This window comes from Pleurodeles waltl, chromosome 9 (genome assembly GCF_031143425.1).
Source record: "Pleurodeles waltl isolate 20211129_DDA chromosome 9, aPleWal1.hap1.20221129, whole genome shotgun sequence".
NCBI lineage: Eukaryota > Metazoa > Chordata > Amphibia > Caudata > Salamandridae > Pleurodeles > Pleurodeles waltl.
The window spans coordinates 325,186,101-325,210,562 of record NC_090448.1 but is presented as its reverse complement, the minus strand read 5'-3'; the positions used below and the strand labels follow the sequence as shown (position 1 = coordinate 325,210,562).

The 24,462-nt window shown below is 44.3% G+C and overlaps 1 protein-coding gene across 2 annotated transcripts in view; it reads right to left on the bottom strand.

Moving 5' to 3' along the window:
- Positions 1-24,462, bottom strand: part of RBM5 (RNA binding motif protein 5) — a 313,693-nt gene that overhangs the window by 232,119 nt on the left and 57,112 nt on the right. Inside the window, exons 5-7 of one of the 2 annotated variants that reach the window (XM_069206838.1) lie at positions 14,001-14,070; positions 13,153-13,226; positions 3,758-3,841 (exon numbers count right to left, since the gene is read on the bottom strand). In XM_069206838.1, the coding sequence (XP_069062939.1) occupies positions 3,758-3,841; positions 13,153-13,226; positions 14,001-14,070 (228 nt within the window). The remainder of the gene's footprint in view (positions 1-3,757; positions 3,842-13,152; positions 13,227-14,000; positions 14,071-24,462) is intronic. The other variant, XM_069206839.1, reaches the window with a different exon arrangement.

The following is a 24,462-nucleotide window of genomic DNA, read 5'->3' as shown; positions in this document are numbered from 1 at the left end:
GGCATCTCGGTGTCGATGCTTGTCTCCAGCACTTTCTCGGTCCCGAGAAGGCTGCGTGCCGGTGTCTCGACCGGAGTCGGACGATCTCGGCACTGTTTGGGCCTTTTTCGGTGCCGACGGTCGGTCACCGAATTTATGGGTGGAGCCATGGCCTGGTGGCAGTGGCGTCCCCTGGGCCTTGTAAATCTTCCTCTGAGTGGTTTTCGACGTCTTACTCACGGTTTGTGTATCGTCGAATCCTTCGGAGTCTGAGTCTTGGATCGAGAAGGTACCTTCCTCTTCTTGTTCCTCGAACTCTCGGTGGGCTGTCGGCGCGGACGCCATCTGGAGTCTTCTGGCTCGACGGTCTCGGAGTGTTTTTCGGGACCGGAACGCACGACAGGCCTCGCAGGTGTCTTCACTGTGCTCAGGTGACAGGCACAGGTTGCAGACCAAGTGTTGGTCTGTATAGGGGTATTTATTGTGGCATTTGGGGCAGAAACGGAACGGGGTCCGTTCCATCGGCGTTCTTCAGCACGCGGTCGGGCCGACCAGGCCCAGACGGGGGATCGAAAAACTACCCCGAAGGGCACCGGAGCTCTTCGATACTTTGACGCGGTGTTGAATCTAACTACGCCGATCCCAAACGCAACAATACAGACGAAAATCTTCCGAAATTAGCTATCTTTCCGTTCCGAAACTCGGAGCGACAGGAACACGTCCGAACCCGATGGCGGAAAAAAAAAAACAATCGAAGATGGAGTCGACGCCCATGCGCAATGGAGACAAAAGGAGGAGTCACTCGGTCCCGTGACTCGAAAGACTTCTTCGAAGAAAAACAACTTGTAACACTCCGGCCCAACACCAGATGGCGAGCTATTGCAAAACATGCGTATCTACAGCGACAGATGCCATCGAACATAAAGGTACTTTATTACAGTAACACTGAACTAAATTACTATAGGCAGACACCCAACTGGAGGCAAGTACACTATATACACAGTAAGTACCAGGAATTAGCAAGAAATAGCAGAAAATAGATAGGGCCCCTATAGGGGGACAAAACTATATACCAAAATAGTGGAATGCAAACTTAGGGCCCCACCCAACGATGTGGAGTAGTTGGGAAGGAGTTAGGAGAACTTGGATCTCCAAGCAGTGAGTACCTAGATTGGAACGTCGTTGCCTTCGATTCCTGCAGATGCATGGGAGTGACTCCTTTACTCCACGGAGATTATTTCTTGCGTGCAGCTGAAGTCTTGCCGACCCCAGAGGATACACAGCTGTTGGAATGTTGCAATTGCTGGAAGGAGCCAGAAAAACAATGTTGCAAGGCGAGGTAATCGCAGGAGTTGCAGCTTGTTCCGTTCCTGTGAAGTCCAGCAGTGGTTCCGGTGGCCAGTAGCAGAAGAGGTCGATGCATGAGTCCTTGAGGAGCCTTTCACACCAAATCTGGGGACCCTCCTTCAAAAGAGCCCCTAAATTGCCCTAACAGGGGGCTTGGTCATTCTGCAGGGTGACCACCTATCAGAGAGGGTAACTGACATCAGTTCCCTGTCCTGACCAACCAGATGCCCCCCAGGGGCCTCTGCACATCTTGTTTGTAAGATGGTAGAATCAAGTGTTCACCTAGAGGAGCACTGAGCACCACCCATGGGGTGGTGATAGACAGAGGAATGGTCACTCCCCTTTCCTTCGTGTAGTTTCGCACCAGAGCAGGAAACGGGGGGGCCCTGGGATGGTACAAACCGGATTACGCAAGCAGGGCACCAAATGTGCCCTTCAAATAAAGCTAGTGGCATGGGGAGGCTACCGCTCCAAAGCTTTGTAGCACATATTTCCAAGAGAGAGGGTGTTGCATCACGTGGCTTTCCCTGGCTTGAGGTGGTCAAGCAGCAGGAGTGTAGAAACATGACAGGCTGCAGCAGCGTGGGCTGCTCACAAAACCCTGGAAGACTGGTAGGAGCAATACTAGGGGGTCCTCTAAGGAGCCCCCAGAGTGCATGGAATCATGCCACCAATATGGGCTTTTGAATTGGGATAAGATTGACATGTTTGATGCCAAACATGCCTAGGTTCGAAGTTATGTAGCGAGACCACAGGTAAATGAGTGACCTGTGGCTAATGCACAGGTAAAAAGGCTTCCCTGCACTTACAAAGTCCAGTGCATTGGAACCGGAGTTTGATGGGGCATCTCTGCTTATGAAGGGGTGCCCTCTCACACAGGGACCTGCACCCTGCCCTTGAGGCTGAAAGGGCCTGCCATAGGTGTGACTTACAGTGACCAACAGTGAAAGGGTGCAAGCACCTTTTCACTCAAGCTGCAATGGAAGGCCTGTAGACATTTTGTCTGGGCTCCCATGGGTAGCATACTACATGCTGCAGCCCATGGGGGACCCCTGTGGTACCAATGCCTTGGGACTTACAGGAGTACACCACTATGCCAACTGCGGGGTGTAAGTACCAAGACAACAAATTTAGAGGAGAAAGCAGTCACTGGGATCCTAGTTAGCAGGATCCCAGTGAAAACAGTCTAAGCATACTGATAACAGGCAAAAAGTGGGGGTAACCAAGCCAGAGTTGCTTTCCTACATACACCACACATGAAGTGCAAGGACAATCTTTTCCCCGTGAGTCACCCAAGTCCTTAAAAAGGAAAGTCACTACTCCATGCTCACTGAGGGCCAGACTTTGGGTTTACAGCATTCCTCAACTATTTTTGTAAAGATATGGGATTTTTTAAAAGCTCTGCTTGTATCCTCTAGGTTACTACTGAGATAACCTTGGCTACTGCTCATTTTACTAAAATCTTTAACACTTCCACTAGCGCCACAGATCAATGAGTCCACTTAAGGAAAAGCACAAATCAAGTCAGAAAGTAATAAAGGTCAAGCCAGGTGATACAGACATGAAGAGGCCTGACTCAATGCGTTGTGTTGGTCTTTGAAAATATACAAAAAAAATTAGGAAGATGGGTGATCTTTATAGCCTTAGTAGTAGTATATGTTATAATCTCAGATTGAGAAAATACTAAATTGAGGATCTTGCTGAATTCCATGATTCTCTCCTACTGCAATGACATTCTGTTGCACCAATCAGAAGATTTAAGTGCCATACTCCGATTTAGTTCTCATGTTGAACAAAATAACTGAGGGGAATTTCACAGTACTTGAAAATATAAGCATCAATTAACATTTTAAATTTTATATTACGAATTGTCTGCATTAAGACATTTTCAAAAAGTTAATAAAAACCAAAAATCTAAGAGAGCTTGAAAAAAAGCTGACAGTCTGTGGAGGGTAAGTTACCACATTCTATATGAAAAAATACACAAAACGTATTCAAAATGTTAAACAAGCATTGCAAAACCATCAGGCATGGGTGTAATGTGCTAATCCACTCAATGTCAAATGAAGACACAGGAGGGAGTCAGCAGACCACTATAGCTGTAAACTAGCAACTCTTGCAGTTATATTCGAGCACTCAAGTGGGGATGAACAAATACACCCAAACAGTCAACTGCGTTAGGTGAGGGCTGAATGCTCCACCGGGCTGAACGAACATATGATTGACAAAGTCATAACCTAATGACTGCAAGAGGCAGATCAAAGAAAGCAAATTGGTTAAAGGGCAGATTCAAAGCCCATTATGTATACTATTACAAACAAGTCTGTAACGGCTCCATTGTCATAACCTAGACCAAAAAAGGGATTTTTTTTTTTTTAAACTGTCCGATGGGCAAGTTTCATATAACAATTAAAAGAGACAGAAAATATACCTTACTACACAGCCAGTCTTCAAACTTTGGCCTGGGGTTGCTGTAGTGCATTGTAATGTTCTTCCCTTGAATAACCAATTTATTCTGAAAAAAGAAGAATGTTCTGTTATTTCAATTTCAAAAGAGCACTTGTTAATTTTTCCCAGGGCAGAGAACTCTTCGGAGGACTCACTGCTCCAGACTTAAATATTGGGAGGATGTGGGAGGACCAACCACAACCATCTAGTCTCTGCCCAACCATTTCTTCACAGGGCAGAGGGTAATCAGAATGGGATGTTTAGGGAAGCGGATGGAGTTCTGGGTGTATGAAAGATCTCAGAAAGGCTAAACGTCGACTTGAGTCAAAATATTTTTATGAAGACCAGTTCTAATCCTGCAGCATTGAGCATTATTCAAATGCTCTTCAGTTTTCTCATGTGCGCAGCTATATTTAGACTAATGAGCCAATCTAGTTTTGGTTATCAACTATTCCACACTCCCAATGTCTCTGAAGCCTTAAATGTAGGTGTATGGCATTACAAAGCATTAAACATTAAGAATGCGGAGTGCAATTTAATTTTTGTTCATACTAGAAAATGGACTGTCCACTTACAAAGGGGATAAACAGTGAGTTAATCTATTTATCCCTTAATTTGTACAATAGTGGACAGTAAAAGATTAACTTCAACCAGAAGCCACTCAAATTCATACAAAGACTGCAACAGCATCCAACTTAAATTCACTGACATTTTTGTCTTAACTCACAGTGAAGTAGTCATTCATAATTTTATGAAGACATTTTGAAACCACAAACTATAAAAGCACCAATATCTTTTACTCTGAATTCAATCTTTGGGATTTGCTGAATTATTTTCTGTTACCCAAGGCAATGGACTAGTATAGAAATAATGAGCAGACAGATCCACTTCCATTATTTTTACTCATCAACTCCATCTACGAAAACCAACCTCTTTTTTGAATAAGTGGCAATTTTAGAAAGCAAGACTCCAGGTCATATGCTCATGCCATTACTAACAATAATCCTAATTGACCAAATAAGAGCACATTCTGTTATAGCCTACAAATCATTAAAAAAAAAAACCAAACAAGGTTTGCAACCAGACACAATAAACCAGTAAATTAGTTTCTGGACAAAAGATGTCAGAATTTCACTTAGTAAAGACTTGAAGATAAGAAAATTATTTTATCCAGACTATATGAGCAACATAAACATGTACACTGAAGTATCTATAACTGATACTTCAATGATGTTATCACACTTTCCCCTGTGCGCCACATAAAAAGGGTGGAGGAAGAGAACTGAATGGCAAATCACAAATTATGAGCAACTTCAAAAATAAGCAACTCCTCACCATGTATATCTACAAGTTTGTTTCAAATTTCAGAGGAAACACCACCTTTAAACTATGCAGGTAAACGTGCCAGTACTCTAAAACAGTCACATAACCAAACAAATGTTGGCACTCGAAGACCAACCAAAGTGGAATAAGGACCCTTACTGCCTGAACGATCACAAAGTTTAGGAATGCCAGAGCTAGCTCATTTTATATTGATGGCCTATAACTGTCAAAGATCCCGACCTGCCAAGCATCTACTGTGAGATGATTTCTCAAATGCTTACGTGTTGGTGGAAAGGAGGAGGCTATGCAATACTTGGGACACATTTACTTATGTAGGCATAATTACAAACCCAACCACCCTTGCCTATTACCACCAGCAGGGACAAGTGGAAGTGACTTGTAGGAATTCCTTCTACAGTGGATTCCTATAAGACTTTTCACCAGATTTCTCATGGAGTGATAGTATTTGCGTTATCAATGAGACCTCAATATAGCTCTGTATACATTAAAATTAATCTTCTTAGAGGAAGTAGTCAAATACTTAAGTTTCATATTTAAAAATATATATTTGGGCACCTGAAAAGGAGATAAAGTGGTGGGTTCTAGGGTCACACTTTGAAGGAAGATACTGATGGAAGAGGATAGCCTTTAAAATCTTTCTTGAAAACCAGGAGATCAAGAGCAGAGAATTTGAAGTAAGTTTCAAAATCTTGGGCACAGTTGATGTGTAAGCAATTTTTTTTTCAAAGCACAGTACTAAGTTTCAAAGGAGCAGTCTAGTAAATCAAAGGTGATGGAAACTTGAATCTGAAAAAGAAGGTAAATTAACATGAGACAATGTTGTCAAAGGGTCACATGGTTTTGCAAGGTGGGGAGGCTTAAGGCGGTATACGGAAAAACTGAAGAACAATTGCAAGGAGTTCTCTTATGACAACTTTACAAAGGGAGGGAGACATTGGCAGAGGCATGTCTGAACCATGGGCGAATTTTGACATTGAGAGTGCAAATGGACCTCAAGTGCTATGCTTTCAGGCACCACATCATCCAATTAGTCCTCTCCTAGTGTGTTACTTGTCTCCATTAAGCACTCCATTTCATTCCCCAAGCCTTGTGTGACTGTGTGGGGGTCCTTTGCCCATTTTATACTGCTATGTGCATCTACGCAAAGCATGCAAGAAGCACTTCAATATTCTAAAAGAGATGGTTTAGAAGACAGTGATGGAATAAATTAAGGTACAGAAGTGAGTGGCCGAAAGGCTGCTGTAGCTGGAACAAATATGTTACTTACTGCAGGAGCCACTGAGAGAATTGGTCCATGCCATCAAGAGATGTCAAAGGAGTCTACTGACTCCTGGATTACTCAAGATTAAGACGTAAGCTGCTGACGAAAAAAGGGTTAGACACTACCTATGAAGTACTTGCAATTCACATCACCTTCCTCATGGGAGGATGTGGACAACTAGCTGGTCAGAATCAGACAACCTTCCTATACTGAAACTTCCTCTTAGCGATTCTGCTCTTGCCGCAGGATATGCAGCGGTAGTTCTCAAAACCTTTTCACTGGACACTCCTACTGCAGGGGGATCAAGGACAAGGTAGAGTGCAAGTCTGAGGCTGGAAGAAGACAAAAGTATCAACACTAAGCGTCAAGGACACCCATCCCAATTACTTTCTAGTGGTTAAAACAGAGACCACGGTCTTTAAATCAATGAGGGTGGTATTGTGGGCTTTTAATCACACCCATCTCACTTGTTTCTGGGCTTGTCTTTCAAAATCACTTGACGTCACTGGTAAATGTTTCACGTACATACTGCTTGAGGCTGTTTTTGTTATGCCTTGCAGGCTGCTCGTTACATGGATTATTGTGCAATTGCAGATATACTTCAGTGTGGGCATATTATTTCCTCCGTGCTGCACAGCAGCCATAGCGCTCACAGCATGAACAAGCACAACAGCGTGAACTCAATCGCCAGTATTAGACCGCTGGTCACATTGTTCACAGTTATCTAATCGGTAATTAAATAATAAATAAAGGCAAATTCTGTATCTAAAACAGAAATCCTCAAATCGAAAAGTGGCTCTCCCGGCACAATGGAGAGCGGATACTGAAATATTCTCTGCACTCGAGAAATTCACCCCATAATGCTTTGCAGGGCACTACTTTTACAAAACATTTTTGCTCATACCTTGGCCTGTGGTAGTCCTATGACAATGGGACTACCTCCAAAACATTGTCCACAATGTGCCCTTTCCATCTACATCATCTCTGGGCCGCCGCACTATGTTAGTGGGGACCCCAAAATAATAACCCCTCCCACCATTCAGTGTCTTTTTTTAAGCTCACTCATGGCTGAAATGTTTGTTTTTATAGCTGGGAGAAGTTATGTTTTATCATTGCAATGGGCCTGCTAGCCTTGAAAACGTGTAATGCACTATGCTCTTTATGGGCTAGATATATGGTCACCCTACATTACCCACTCCCATTCTTTTTTCACGTGGTTACGCTCTCTAAAGGCCAACTATGGTGACATGGTCACGTTTCTTCAAAATGCTATTTCCATTGTGGTGTTCTTTGGGGCTGTTCTGAGCATTGCAGTCCACATACTATAATATTTGCTGCCCAAAAACTTGCCCCATAATGCTTTGTAATACATTACTTTTACAAAACATTTCACTCATAACTCAGCCTGTGGCGGTCCTAGGACAGTGGGACCACCTTCAAAACTGTCTACATCTTCTGGGTCCCCACACTAGGTTAGAGGGGGACCCCAAAATAATAACCACCTGACCATTCAGTATCTTTGCAGCTATCTCATGGCTAGAACTTTTGTTTTACAACTGGGAGTTTTGTCTTGAAGACCTTGTTTGTAATAGAATTGCAGTGGGCCGGCTAGCCGTAAAACGCCCTCTAGGGGCTAAGTACATGCTTACACTGCGTTACTTTCTCCTGTTGTTTTTCATGGGGTTATGCCCTCTGGGGGCTAACAGTATGGTTACATGAACACGTTTATTATAAATTATATATTTATTTTAAGGTGGCCTCTAGGGGGATGTTTTGAGCATTAAAGTCTAATGTCAAAGTTTATTTCTGATAAAGGTTTAAATAATGATTGCATATGTTTTAATAAGCTCTCCTTATTACAATTAATACCATGATTCAGGACAACTGAACATTATTATACTATGACTGTTTGAACAATCTTGATATGTTTGCGTTAACCCTCTAGTTTATGTCTCCTCTGTGGCAGTCTTGCATCTTTTTGGGGAAATGTGTTAGCCAGCCAGCACACTGATGGGGTAGTGAAAGTGGCATTCTATTGGCGTTAGCATGGCAGATTTAAATTAGCATGCTAAATGGCAATATCTTCATCTTTTGCAGCAGAAACAGGAAGAAGGTAAATGGAAGTGCTTTAGTTATATGCAGGGCCACTGGAATTATATAGCAGGAAAAGAAAATTATGAAGCAGGGTTAACCTATTTATGTAGAAAGCAAAGTCCAGTTATGAATTAACAATGCCCAAAAGTCCCAACTGAAGCAAATGTGAGACTTATTGCATTACAAACGCTGGTTAATTATGTGGTTGCTAGCAGAGTAAAGTCAAACTGATATGTTATGTGCTTTTATAAAGCCTGACTGCAACTATGAAGGTTATCCTAAATGTCATGTAAAAGTATATCAAGAGAGAAAGGCAGTAGAACATGATTTTGCAACTGTTTATGAAAAATATAGAATGTTAACTTGAAAGTGTGAGGAACATAGTGCTGATGGGGCACAGACTAACAAAAACTTGGGTGACAGGCAAGGCTTCTACATTAGTAAGGACAGCCCTGTTGACATGATCCTAACCTTCAAGATATTCAAAAGCACAAGAGACTTTGTTACCAAGGGTCATATAACTAAAGGCGAGTTCAACAATGGAAGGGAAAATATCCAGACACCCTTGCTGTTTCCCGAACATTCACCCATCCATTTCCAACACCAGGCCATCCCTTCCTTGAAGACAGATGTGTTTGAGAACAGAGGCGATCCTCAAGCAGAATCTTCAAGTCCAAGCAATTCATTTGTAAATGCATTCAGAGTTTAAAAAGTAATTAGCCTTAGCAGGATGCCTACATATCAGACAAGGCTGTAGGAGTGGAGTGGAGTTCCAAGTCGTCACCTTGAACTACAGGTCCTACTAATAATGTAGGAAAGAAAAGCCACTAATGTTTTTTTAAAACCAGAATTTGACATTAGTTGCGAATTCTAGTCATTTAATAGGGAACAATTCACAGCATACAGATACGTTTGTCTGTTCCCTAGCCTTAAAACAATGACAAGAAGTGCATAAAAGCACCAAAACAAGTGACTATGTTAGAGTCCTAGGGAGTCCCACCTGCATGCGTGATATTAGGGGCTACCCAGAGTATTTTTAAAATTGAACATCGAGTGACCAGGAGATTGTGCATCAAGGAACAGATTCAAAGAGGGCTTAGCTTTAGTTGTTAGTATGTGTATTAGTTTTGTGGCAGTGGTTCAATGATGATCTTTTATTCATAGCTAAGGAGATTGTGACATCTGAAGAGACTAAACTGTTTTCGAAAACCATAATTTTTGTATTACTGCTTCAGACATCTTGGGTTTACAAGGGCCTAGGTGGTCTTGAATTGTGTTTTTTTGGGGAGGGGGTTAAATGTCTGCAATGTGGTGGTATTAGATTTTCAAAAGTGACTAAGTGAAATGTTTAACATGGAAAGAATGCCAACAAGAGGCAGCTGTCTATTTCAGCAAAGAGAACATAAATGGAAGCACCTGATGGTTACAAAAAATAAGGTGGAGGAGAGCAGTGATTAGCGTAGGCATTAGAATTGTATGCAGTGAATTCAGAGCGAGTGTAAAGGATTACAGAGTAGCTGCAAGTTTAATTGATTAGTTTGTTAAGCTACAACTTACAGCCTCCAGACAATGTATAAAACATGCCAAATCAGCAGATAAAATTGACTGGCACTTATGACACATACCAAGATCCCTTGGAAGACACAATCCTGCCCGGATCAATTAATGGCAGAGGAACCTCACCTCTGCTAATTACTCATATTTACAAGTTACTAAATACCTCAGACTATAAGAAGGTGCTAATGCTCATCTTAGTAGATTTGCTCCTGTTCTTGTCCCGTCAGTTGTATATACAGAAGATGTCCAAAGAATCAGAAGCAGCGTTACACTAGGCACTTCCAGGCTCTACCATACACCCCAGATGTCTTTTACCTCAGTCCAATTTTCTGCAATATTAAGTAGAAGCATACTATGGCTGAAACAAGTCCTATAGGCAGAGCACTGGAAATACAACTGCAGCCTAAGGAACTTTACTTCTACATAAAATACTTTCCGTCCTAAGTATAGGAATATTCTGAAGGAGCTAAATTGGTTAATGCAGTGCCACACTCCAATTTGGCTGAATTTGGCACCAGTAGAGGAAAGGATACGCACAATAGAGAGGACTTCAATGGAATCAAGTCAGTAAAATGCTAACAAACAGCACTGGCAAGGAATGAAACTTGCAGCCTAAGGCGCTTAGACCATCTTCACACAACTCTTGCCAAAAAATGGAGCACGGTGGGTATCAGATTCTTCACTGAAATAAACACCCACTTTCTATCAATGCAGAGAGACTGACCATTAAACATCCACACTAAAGACATCTTATTTTCTGTAGATGTGTTGACAGACTTCAGCTTAAATACACAAATAGAAAACACTATATGAAAATAGTGTTGAATGTGTTTTTAAAAATAAAAAAAACAACAGGTATGGCATGTTATACTGTTCTTCAAATTTCAAAAGGTCCTAAAATAGATCAATCGTTTGACTCTGATGGGTGCTTCTTTGAAAATACAGTAATGAAAGGTATTGCAGAAGGTTGTGATTACTTTTCACATTAAAGGGGAGGACTGCTGAAATAGCTCTTGCCATTATAGAGGCACATGTCCTCACAGGCGCTGACTTACTTCAACCCACAACTCAAACTCCGGGTATGCTGAGCTTTTCTGAGCACAAACAAGTGTACTGAATGGAAACACCACTTGGGAAAGATGGTTAATATGTCTTGTTGTAAGCAGGCTGTCCAAAGCCTCTTAAGTCTTTCAGCAAAATACATAAGCCAACACAAGACATTTAAAGGGATGCCATCCTGTTCACTGATTAAGAACATTTTGATAATGTCAGCTTAAATGAGGGCTTCCGACGTACAAAGGTTTTCAAAAATAATAATGTGGATTTCAATTACAAATAATGGTATATTCTACCATATCAGGTGGGCCTCACACATCCTAAACGTCCTACCCCAGGAAAGTACCACGTTCATATCGGCAGTAAATCTAGTATATATGTGAAACTTTTAGTTTTTTTTTCTCCTTTATCTTGGTGGTTGCGCATCGATCTGAAAGCAGTAAGTAGGATTTTAAGATGCACAACATCTGACCCTCTTGACAAGATACATCATCATGAGATTCAGGTAATGGGATGAATCAATATTTCTCTCCCCTGAAGCACATTCCCCTAAAAGAAAACAATCTTGCTATAAAGCTCTTCTCATGAAGTGGGTCCATGAGACAACAGATCCTTAGAAAGGTTGTCTGATTCAGGGCTTCAGGATCGAAGTTTCAATTCTTCCCTTCCTGATTAGAAATTAGAACAGTCATCAGTATTCTATCATGAACCACCATTTAAGCATCTGTGGTTCCACGCGGTTGTAACCAAGGCACCCTATAACTGTCAATTTTGGCTGTATTATTACAGGTGCAATATGGGTACAGAAATGAATCTTATCCTAAGAAAAGTCTTTCTTATTGAGATTGTGGGAATGAAACAGCATACCACCTTTCGTTAATTATGACACAACTAACATAGGTATATCCAAACCTACTTTCATTACAGTGTTGGCTGTTGCAAGCCGAGAAAATGACTTTCCCTAAACATTTCAGAAAATAGCCACTACAGCAAAGTTAAGCTTTGAGCCAAGTAAACAAGTTTATAGTAATAAGATACTATCTTGGAATGCCTCAGGAAGCAGCTACTGTACAGGTATGAAGCTACCTCACAGACACAGCTTTACACCTAGATTCCAAAAAATATCCTCCAAGTGCTCTTATGCAGGATTACAGCCTCTCTCTGCCCTTGAAACTGAAATGCAAAATCTCCAAAGTAAGCATTTCCCAGGTAGTTGTGTGTTTGACAAGACTTCCAGGCAGGAGAGAGTATAGAATGATATTACATTTAATTTAAAAAAAAAAAAAAAAAAAAAAAAACACAGCAACATGATTTGAGAAGAGTTAGAATGAAGCAATCCATGGTTAAAAAAATATGGAAACCTCAAACACTGCAGATTTTAAAAAAGTGATTTCAACTTTTGGATCAAGCTACACTTCACTCAAAAGGAGAAAAAAGACTTTTCTAAAAGTAGCCGAGTATGATCAGTGTTGATGGTGACTATCAGGGGGCTAGGCTTCTCTATGGTAGGACTTCAGTTTCCCTGAATCGCTATACATATTATTTACCGTCACCTAACAGCTGGAAATCCACACATGACTGAAGGAGACTACATTCAAGAGGAAACCCCAAATATGAATGATAATTTGAAAGCTGTGTTCATGATCTGCAGGACTACTGTATCATAACCATCAAGGTACAAAGCACAGGACAACACATTCGTGTTTGTCTTGACTTTTTCAGTGGTACTGCATAAACGTAATAGGTCATGTTTAAACAAATACTTCATGCATAGGTTAGAAACTGATTTTAATTACTCCGATTCACTGAAGGGTTGAATGTGCCTATGTGTCAATGAAAAAAAAAAAAGCAAAAGCAGGTCTACTTGGCAGGAAACATTGCTAAACTAATCCTACTTGTATGATTCATTATCACAATTCTAAAGTTCATAATTTTAATATATACAAAGCTTTATTTAAAGTCACTTTTGCAACAAACCACTCCTTTCACCAGGATTCATTCCCCCTTTTAAAATGCACAGTATTGTTCCACTTTCAGGAATATCTAGATTTGGTGATTGAAGCAACCTGATTGGCTTCCATCCAGCTGGTAGCATCTTGCAAGTCATAAAACTCCACGAAGGCGAACCCACGGCTTACACCTAGAGACAGCATTCAGATAATAGACGGGATATTTGTGTTAGTCAGTTCCTTAAAAAAACAAGTGAATCTCTCCAACTGCTTCACACCCTCATGACAGCCAACTCATGAAGCAGCACTTTATAGGGGACGTCAATGCTCTTAATAAGCAGTGTTTTTTTGCCGTGGCAAGGACAACAGTCCTTCATAACTAGTCAACTCTTACAAAGATAACCTCCCCCCCTCTTTTAAGTTAACCATGCATATACAAACAAGATCAGAAAAGACATACTTACCAATTACTTTTAACATCCCTCCCTGCCCACCCGCAAATAGTAAATCAAAAGAAAAAAACTATTTAGACAAACATGCGAGGAAAGATATTTTCAAAGGTGCAATCTTGGAGATCACTCAGTGGCAATTCTGGTGCTTCCCTGCAGAAGATCATAGTTCAGATACCAGTCTGAAACTTCAGCTTTCTGGGGCAGAGTAGACATTGCGTAGCTGCAACCTAGCAGTAATTTGGCTGAAGTCTACACCACAACTTTTTGCCAAATGAGTCAATAGTAGTGGTTTGTCGTGGAAGGCATTGTAAAAAAAATAAAAATTGGGAGGTGCAAGATTAGGGTGTTAAGACCTTGAAAACGCCAAGCCTTTGAAAGTGAAGTCTACAGTGTTTTCAACAATTCCTATGCCACGGCAAACTAACGTGCTTGCTGGCTTGCAACGGTTTATTCTTCCGAGTGTGTAGGATAAGGGAGCGGTTTAAAGCACATTACATGCTGGATTGATCTCACCTGTTTTTCTCTTCATAAGTCTCACATCTGCTGGCTGTGGGCCTTCAAAGGATTCCACAAGTTCGCGAATCTAGAGAGTAACAGCCAAGTAGGCAAGGATGACATGACTAAGTAAGCATCAACACATTTTAATTTGTTTTCATGAGTTATTTTGAAATGTGAAACAAACAAATATTTGTAAATCTCAGTGTATATAAAGGAATAAAAAACGAGCCCCAACTATACCTAAGCATGATTTCAACTATATGGAGACAGAAGGAGGAGTCACTCGGTCCCGTGACTCAAAAGACTTCTTCGAAGAAAAACAACTTGTAACACTCCGACCCAACACCAGATGGCGAGCTATGCAGAACATGTGTATCTACAGCGACAGATGCCATCGAACCCAGAGTTCTCTTTCCACCTCTCAACTTCAAGGGGACTGCAACAATATTGTAATAAGTAACCATGCTGACAACTGTATAAGTTGGCTCTGTATATACTATCTCAAGAGGTTGATAGTGGCAAAATTAGATAATACTAATGCTTTAGTTTGTGGTAGTGTGGTCGAGCAGTAGGCTTATCAGACGGTAGTGTTAAGCCTTTGTTGTACACACACAGACAATACATGAGAACACACACACTCAAAGACTTAACTCCAGGCCAATAGGTTTTTATATAGAAAAACAATCTTTTCATACTTAATTGTATAACCATAAGATTCAGAATTTAGGTAAGTACATAAGTTGTAAGGTACTTCACACAGGTAAGTGTGGAACTTAGTTTTAATTCAAACGTACACAGTTTTGGCAAAAATGGCAATGAGCTATTTTAAAAGTGGACACTGCAAAAAATCAACAGTTCCTGGAGGAGGTAAGTATTGGTTAGTTTCTCAGGTAAGTAAAGCACTTACAAGTTCAGTCTCCTGGGCATTGGCAGCCCACCGGTGGGGGGTCAAGTCAACCCCAAACACCCAGCACCAGCAACACAGGGGCGGTCAGCTCCAGAGGTCAAAGTAGGGCCCAAATAGCATAGGCACCTATGGAGGACAGGGGTGCTCTGGTTCCAGTCTGCTAGCAGGAAAGTACCTGCGTCCTTGGGGAGCAGACCAGGGGGGTTTGTAGAGCATTGGGGGGAAGAGGGGTGAGGGAGGGGCACACAAAATAGACCCTCAGCGGCACAGGAGTGGCCTGGTGCAGTGAGTGAACAAGGTGTCGGGTTTTGTATTGAAGTCAATGGAGAGACCTGGGGGGGGGGGGGGTCACTATCAATGCAGGCAGGAGACAAGGGGGCTTATCGGGCCAGCCACCGACTGGGCTAGGATAAAGGGCCGCCTGCTGGTCACTCCTGCACCGATGGTTGATTCCTCTCAGTCCCGAGAGTTGCGGGTGCAGTGCTTTGTCCAGGCGTCAGGTTCCTTTGTTACCGAGCAGTCGCAGTCAGGGGGATCCTCCCTGCAGGAGTCGCTGTCGGGGTGCAGGGAGTTACTCAGGGTGTCCACGTCGTTGGAGTCGCCTGGGGGGGTCCTCTCTCCAGTGTTAGTTTCTCTGGACACAGGCAGGGGGCGTCGGGTGCTGAGTGTGAAGACTCAGGCTTACGGAGTGAGGCTGGAGTCTTCTTTAAATATGGTATCTTGGTTGTAGTTTTGGACAGAGCCGCTGTCCTCTGGAGTTTCTTGGTCCTTTAGGTGCAAGTCAGTCCTCAGCGGTCGCTGGTCCCACTGGATGTGTCGCTGTGTAGGTTCTTTGAGTGTGGAGACAGGCCAGTAGGGCTGGGGCCAGGTCAGTTGTCTCTGCGGGGCTTTCAGGTCAGCAGTCCTTTCTTCAGGTTGCAGAAATCTGATTTCCTGTGTTCAGGGTTGCCCCTAAATATTAAATGTATGGGTGTGTTTAGGTCCGGTGGGCAGTAGCCAATGGCTACTATCCTGGAGGGTGGCTACACCCTCTTTATGCCTCCTCCCTGTGGGGAGGGGGGCACATCCCTAATCCTATTGGGGGAATCCTCCAAAACTAAGATGGAGGATTTCTTAAGGCAGGGGTCACCTCAGCTCAGGACACCTTAGGGGCTGCCCTGACTGGTGGGTGACTCCTTGTTTTTCCTCATTATCTCCTCCGGACTTACAGCCAAAAGTGGGGACTGTGTTCGGAGGGGCAGGCATCTCCACTAGCTGGAGGGCGCTGTACCACCAGGCTTGAACCTTTGAGGTTCACCGCCAGGTGTTACAGTTCCTGCAGGTGGAGGTGAGAAGTACCTTCACCCAATACAGGCTTTGTTCCTGGCCACAGAGTGGCAAAGGCACTAACCCCATGTGGCCAAAAACTTGTCTGGTTGTGGCAGGCTGGCAAGAACTGGTCAGCCTAACACTAGGAGTCAGACTGGCATGCATGGGTTATCTAAGATGCCCTCTCTGTGCATTTTTCAATAAATCCCACACTGGCATCAGTGTGGATTTATTGTGCTGAGAAGTTTGATACCAAACTTCCCAGAATTCAGGATAGCCATTATGGAACTGTGGAGTTAGTGTTTGACAAACTCCCAGACCATAACCTCTTTATGGCTACCCTGCACTTACAATGTCGAAGGTTTGGCTTAGACACTTTATGGGCATAGTGCTCATGCAACTATGCCCTGACCTGTGGTATAGTGCACCCTGCCTTAGGGGTGTAAGTCCTGCTAGAGGGGTGACTTACCTATGCCACAGGCAGTGGGCTGTGGGCATGGCATTTTGAGGGGAGTGCCATGTCTACTTAGTCTTTTTCTCCCCACCAGCACACAAAAGCAGTGAGGCACTGTGCATGTGGTGAGTGAGAGGTCCCCAGTGTAGCATAAGACATGCTGCAGCCCTTAGAGACCTTCCCTAGCATCAGGGCCCTTGGTATCATGGCTACCACTTACAAGGGACTTATCTGTGTGCCAGGGCTGTGCCAACTGTGGAGACAAAGGTACAGTTTAGGGAAAACACTGGTGCTGGGGCATAGCCCCAAGGGTCCCAGCACACTTTCAATCCTAACTAGCATCAACAAAAGACAAAAGGTTAGGGGGTGACCATGCCATGAGAAGCATTTTCCTACAACAACAATGGATAAGAAATAAGTTACTTACATGTAACTGTAGTTCTCCAGTATGGGAAGCTTTCATAGATTCACATGCGTGAATCCTACACAGTCGTCAAGATGTGAGTCCCCGGTGCTATTAAAAAATATTCTCTATAGTAATATATTATATGCATAAGCTGTTTAGATTAGTAACATATTGCTGTTATAGAAAAAGGACCAAACTTCAGAGTACAACTATCAGATCCCACCATTCTCTAGAACCCTCCAGTGAGGAGCTTCCTTCCCTCAGATTTTCCAAGCAGTAGTGCTGAATCACAGGTACCACTGAGACTATGAAGGTGAGCTCCACAGGGGAGGCGGGTGGGTTGCATGTAAATCTATGAAAGATTCAAATACTGGAGAATGAAAATGTCACTTACCCAGTGTACATCTGTTCGTGGCGTCAGTCGCTGTAGATTCGCATGTTTTGCAATAGCTCGCCATCTGGTGTTGGGCCTGAGTGTTACAAGTTGTTTTTCTTCGAAGAAGTCTTTCGAGTCACGGGACCGAGTGACTCCTCCTTTTGTGTCCATTGCGCATGGGCGTCAACTCTATCCTCGATTGTTTTTTTCCCGCCATCGGGTTCGGACGTGTTCCTGTCGCTCCGAGTTTCGGAATGGAAAGATAGCTAAATTCGGAAGATTTTCGTCGGTATTGTTGCGTTCGGGATCGGCGTAGTTAGATTCAACACCGCATCGAAGATCGAAGAGCTCCGGTGCCCTTCGGGGTAGTTTTTCGATCCCCCGTCGGGGCCTGGTCGGCCCGACCGCGTGCTGAAGAACGCCGATGGAACGGACCCCGTTCCGTTTCTGTCCCAAATGCCACAACAAGTACCCCTATACAGACCAACAATTGGTCTGTAACCTGTGCCTGTCACCTGAGCACAGTGAAGACGCCTGCGAGGTCTGTCGTGCATTCCGGTCCCGAAAAACACTCCAAGTCCGTCGAGCCAGAAGACTTCAAATGGCGTCCGCGCCGACAGCCCACCGAGAGTTCGAGGAACAAGAAGAGGAAGGTACCTTCTCGATCCACGAATCGGACTCCGAGGAATTCGATGACCCACAAACCGTGAGTAAGACGTCGAAAACAACACATAAGAAGATTGACAAGGCCCAGGGGACGCCACTGCCACCAGGCCATGGCTCGACCCATAAATTCGGTGACCGACCGTCGGCACCGAAAAAGGCCCAAACAGTGCAGAGACAGTCCGACTCCGGTCGAGACACCGGTACGCAGCCTTCTCGGGACCGAGAAAGTGCTGGAGACAAGCATCGACACCGAGATAGCGGTGTAGACACGGCTCGACGCTGAGACAGCGGCACCGACGAAGATCGACGCCGAGAGGTTTCAGCCCCGAAAAAAAGAAAAGTCAGCTCGGAGCCGAAAAAAAGATGCAGACAGGGTTTCGGCGCCAAAACAACCTGCAACCGACCCAGTTTCAGGCTCTTATACAGAGGAGCATTCACTAACCTCCCAAATGCGAAAGCATAGGTTCGAGGAAGAGCTGCAATCTACCGATTCACATGCTTGAATCAGAATAGCAAGCAGTAAACAAGTACATTATATTTACATACACACACATACATATATCTACATATATACACACACATACCATGGACAGATATATGAACATTCAAAAAGCTTGATTTCGCTAAACCATGCTAAGAATACGAAAAGTTAACCACAGGAAACTATTGAAAATGTGTACACCTAGGCACAGACATAGAAATAAAGTGGATGGCGAGCGTTGGTAAAATATCTCACACTCATTGGAATAGATGTCGAAGGACTGCTTGACCAACTGTCGCATCTCTGCTCCTTTCAATGTCCAAGCAGTAATGTCTCGTGACAGTGTGGGCTCTCTTCCACGTTGCAGCCCGGCAGATGTCCACTAGTGAAATTCCTGAAAACAATGTACAGGATGTGGATACTGGTCTGGTAGAATGTGCGTGCAACTTAAGAGTCTAATGTTAAACCTGCTTTCTTATGGCGGAGGATAATTGCTGATGTAATCCAGTGAGCAATGGCCTGCTTTGTAACTGGAAACCTCTTTCTGAGGTTGCTGTAGCATATGAAAAGCTGGTTTGATTTACAAAAAGGCTTTGTTCTCTCCACATAGATATAACCAGATGTCTCAAATTCTAACAAATGAAGAGATCTCTCCGTTACTGGATTAGGAAAGGATGACTTTATTATTGGCTCGTTGAGGTCAAAGTCCGATGGGACCTTGGGAATAAACGTAGGATTTGTACGCAAGATTACCCTTTCTTTTGCGAAGTGTAAAAAGGGTTTTTGCGTTGTAAAGGCTTGTATTTCGTTCACTCAATGCGCGGATGTAAGCTTGAGGAGGAGTGCCACTTTCCAAGTATGAAACTTGTTTTCTGTCTTGTGAATAGGCTCGAAATGTACTTTCGTAAGCTGGCTTCGAACCGTACTCAACTGCCATGCCGGTGGGTGAGCTCGGACTGGCGGATAGGACCTGAAGATATCTTTCATGAAATGTTTTAGGAGCCTATGAGACCTGCCTGTCTACTATAACGGGTGATGGCTGGTAAGTGAACTTTAATGGAATATGCTGCAATCCTGAGCGTGCCAGATGAAGGAAATAAGGCAATACTTTTTCCGAAGCTGAAGATAAGGGGTGCACTTCAGGTGGGGGAATGTCAAAGTGGCCAAACTCACTGAACTCAGGAGCCATGCCGACAAATTCAGATATTTGGATGCCTCACTTGGCCCTGGTTCATAGTGAGCAATGACAGAATTGGTTGTAGTCTTAAGGGGTGGGGGGGTGGTGTAGGGACACTAGGAGAAGTTCTGTGTACCAATGTTGACGTGGCCACGCTGGGGCTATCAGAATTATTTGGCATGTTTCTGATTTGATCTTGGTTACTACTCATGGAATAAGAGGGATTGGGGTAAAGCACAGATCCCTGACCATGCTATCGAAAATGCATCCGTAGTGATTGTTAAGGGAGGGGCTTGCGATAAAAAACGCTGTCCTACTGACAGATTGGCCGGAACTGTCCACCAATGGAGCAATTCTATCATCAGGGTTACACATATAATGTCCTCGAAAAATCCTTGAGCTTGCTTCCATTGCTTGAGAAGTTCTTCCTGCAACGGGCGCATATGAATGAGACAGTGTGGAATGAGACTGATTGCAGGACGACATTCTCGCAATTAATGACTTGTTGTCGGACTGAAAGGCCTTGTTTCTTGAAGTCGCTTTGAAGTCCTACGCTGAATAGGCCTTGAGTAGTTGAGTGTCTAGTATAGCATCTAGAAATGTTATTCATTTTGCTGCTTTCAATACTAATCTCTCAACTGAGGTGGAGGCCCAATTGTCTGAAGAGATGTAAAGGTACTGTAATGGAGTGACATTTAGCTTGAAGAGTGGGTGCTTTTACCAGCCAATCATCCAGGTATGGGAAAACCTGGTGCTGATTTCGTCTGAGGTAAGCCACTACTGGGGCTGAGCATTTGGTAAATATTCAGGGAGCAGACTTGAGGCCAACGGGGAGAACTTTGAATTGAAAGTGCTTGCCGGCTACCGTAAATCTCAGGAACTGTGTGTGAGCTGGGTGAATGGGGATATAGAAGTAGGCGTCTCATGGAGGTCTAAGAAGACCATGTAATCTCCTCTGTTTAAAAATCGTAGGATGTCCAGCAGTGTGATAATGTGTAAAGTTTTTCTTTAGATATTTGTTTAACCCTCTGAGATCTAGTATGGGCCTCCATAGACAGGATTTCTTACAGATTAGGAGGAAACAGTAGTAAAAGCCCTTCCCCCCCCCCTCTCTGAGAAAAGGGGACAATCTATTGCCTTATTGCTCAACATGTTGTGAACTTCTAAGTTTAGTAAGATACAGGTGTTTGTTGTAGTCGAGAAGGCAGGGTAGGTGGAGGTATGTGTAACTTCTAGCAGGTGGCCCAAGTGAATTATATCTAGGACCCATTGATCCTTGGTTATGTGACACTAATAGAAAATGTGGTATTTTAGAGCTGCTTGAGATGCTGGTGGGGAGAAAAATATTGTCAATGCCTTGCCTTCCAGGCTTTCCTCTGAGAATTCCTGCGTAAACTGCTGATGATGGTTGGCGCTGCTAGTGTTGTGGTCTAGAGGCCTGGCTAGCGGTATTGTACCTGTATTGTACCTGTATTGTTATCCCCACGAAAGGAAGGCTGGCTCCTACCCTTTGCTCCAATCCAGACGTTCTGAGCCATGCGTGCCTACGGATGGTAACCGACGTATTAATGGTCCTTGCGGCTGTGTCTGCTGCATCCATAGAGGAGCGTATTTGATTGTTGGAAATGTTTTGACCTTCTTCAACAACCTGTTTTGCTCTTTTTTGTAGATCTTTTGGGAGATGTTCAATGAGATGCTGCATCTCATCCCAGTGGGCTCTGTCGTATCGCGCTAGCAGCGCTTGTGAGTTTGCGATGCGCCACTGGTTTGCTGCCTGGACAGCGACCCTCTTCCCGGCTGCATCAAACTTTCTGCTTTCTTTATCTGGGGGAGGTGCATCCCCAGAAGTGTGTGAATTTGCCCGTTTTCTGGCAGCCCCTACCACCACAGAATCTGGTGGCAGCTGAGAGGTGATGAATACAGGGTCCGTAGGAGGCGCCTTATATTTTTTGTCCACTCTAGGCGTTACTGCCCTGCTTTTGACTGGCTCTTTGAAGATCTCCTTTGCATGGCGAAGCATGCCTGGGAGCATAGGCAGGCTTTGGTAGGAGCTGTGGGTGGAGGAGAGGGTGTTAAATAAAAAGTCATCCTCTACTTGTTCAGAGTGTAGTTCCACATTATGGAACTGAGCTGCTCTAGCCACCACTTGTGAATAGGCTGTGCTGTCCTCAGGTGGTGATGGCCTAGTTGGGTATGTGTCTGGGCTGTTATCAGACACTGGTGCATCGTACAAGTCCCACGCGTCTTGATCTTGGTCGTCGTGGCTCATGGCGGTGTGAGCTGGCGAATGTGACAGGGTGTAAGTTGGTGATTTTTTTTTCGGCTCCGAAAACCCTGTTGTTTGTTTTTTCGGCTCCGAGGTAACCTTCCTCTTCTTTTGTGCCGAAAAATCTTGGCCTCTATGATCTTCGGCGCCACTGTCTCGGCGTCGATCCGTGTCGACACCGAACTCTCGGTGTCGATGCTTCTCTTTAGCACTCTCTCGGTCCCGAGGAGGCTGCGTGCCGGTGTCTCGACCGGAGTCGGACGATCTCGACACTGAATGGGCCTTTTTCGGTGCCGATTGTTGGTCACCGTGAATTTGGGTTGAGCCATGGCCGGTTGGCAGTGGCGTCCCCTGGGCCTTTTTGCCTTTTTTAATTTCTGATCTCGACGTCTTACTCACTGTTTTTGGATGGTCGAGTTCGTCGGAGTCTGAATCCTGGATGGAAAAGGATTCCTCCTGTTCCTCTTCTGTCTCGAACTGTCGATGCTCTTTTGGCGTGGACGCCATCTGCAGTCTTCTCGCTCGACGGTCGCGCAGAGTTTTTCGGGACCGGAACGCCCGACAGGCCTCACAGGATTCTTCGCTGTGCTCGGGTGACAGGCACAGGTTACAGACCGAGTGTTGGTCCGTATAAGGATATTTGTTGTGGCATTCAGGGCAGAATCGAAACGGGGTCCGTTCCATCGGCGTGGTTCTCCACGCGGTCAGGCCGACTAGGCCCCGACGGTGTGCCGAAATCTACCCCGAAGGGCACCGAAGCGCTTCGATGTTCAATGCGTTGTCGTATGTGTTTATCTCGAACCGGATCGCAACGATACCGTCGAAAATCTTCCGTTTTCAGCTATCTTTCCGTTCCGAAACTCGGAGCGACAGGAACACGTCCGAACCCGATGGCGGAAAGAAAACAATCGAAGATGGAGTCGACGCCCATGCGCAATGAGCACAGAAGGAGGAGCCACTCGGTCCAGTGACTCGAAAACACTTCTTCGAAGAAAAACAACTTGTAACACTCCGACCCAACACCAGATGGCGAGCTAATGCAGACCATGTGTATCTACAGCGACAGATGCCATCGAACAGGAGGTTTCCTGAATTGGAGAGTCCCTAGCGATATGGCGGCATCAGTGTCAGATTTTTTGGACTGAAGGGCCTCATCGATGTTTTTTCCAAAGAGGGCTTCGTCATCGTATGGGAGATCTAAGACTTTAGTCTGGAATTTCGGCCAGAAGTTAGTGGCTTTCAGCCATCCTCGTCACCTCAGTACTGCGGCTCCAGCTAACTGCTTGAAACCCATGATTGCTATGTCCAGTGCACAATCAATGCTCTCAGCGGATGATCGCTAGCCTTCTAATAATATCTTTTTTGTCTCAGTCTTTGAAGCTTCCGGTAGATCCTTTAAGTACCGGGAAATATCCAACCATAATTGTCTATCATACCTTGCAAGGATGGCCAATGAGTTTGCAGTCCACACCACGATGGCAGACATGGAAAAAAACCTTTTGCCTACTTTATCCAGTCGCCTTCCTTCTTTATCAGGCAGTGCCGATAAAGGTACTGAAGGATTTCTGGAACAGCACGGAGCTGCTTGGGGGAGAGGAGTCCGGCTTCGGATGGCCTGTAAGACATGCAGCTGTGTCCACAGTTTTATACTTTGTCAAGTTTTGGTAGTACTGCAGGATTGCGCGTGGTATTCATCTTGATGTGAGTGTATCTCCCCATCCTATCCATCATCAGAGGAAGCGTGGACATTCTGCGGATGAGGCGGGGAACTTACTTGAGGTTGTGGTGGTATTAACTGTGCCCCAGAAGGTTGGGGTTGCTCTGATGCAGGAACGGATGAGAAGAGTTCCCTACAGTCCGCCAGCATAGCCTGAAGGTCTGATACTAGCCCCGGAGGAAGACCTATCAGGTCTTGAGGCAGCTGGTCATAGTACTGTTGATCACAGTAGGAATCTTTGAAGTATTCCTGAGATTTTATATGCAGTTATGAAGGGCAACTGCATATAAAATCTTTGTCGGATTCATCGTCATCTAGTAAGTGACAGTAGGAGGTGAGAAACCTTACTAGGTGAGGTGTTGGAGGGTGTCAGATACTGCTTATGCCTCCTAAGTGGTGTCTGCAATGCTGACGGAAAGAAAAAAAAAAAAAGAAAAAAAAAAGGATGTAGGTCTCTGCTTCTTTTCAGGTATGGTCTTAATCGTAGACGGTGGTGGCATCAGTATAATCTTCAACGGGAGCGTCGACATGGTCGTCAGCAGGAGTGCTGTCAACGGTAGTACTGCAGTTGACGGGGCTCTTTGCGTCAACGACGGCTTCTTCAATGAACTGTCTGTTGACTGTAGCGCCGTTGCTGTAGAAGTAGTATGACGCAGAGTAAACAAGGCTGACACTACAGTCGACAAGGATGCTGTAGAGGCAGCCATCGACCTGGAAAT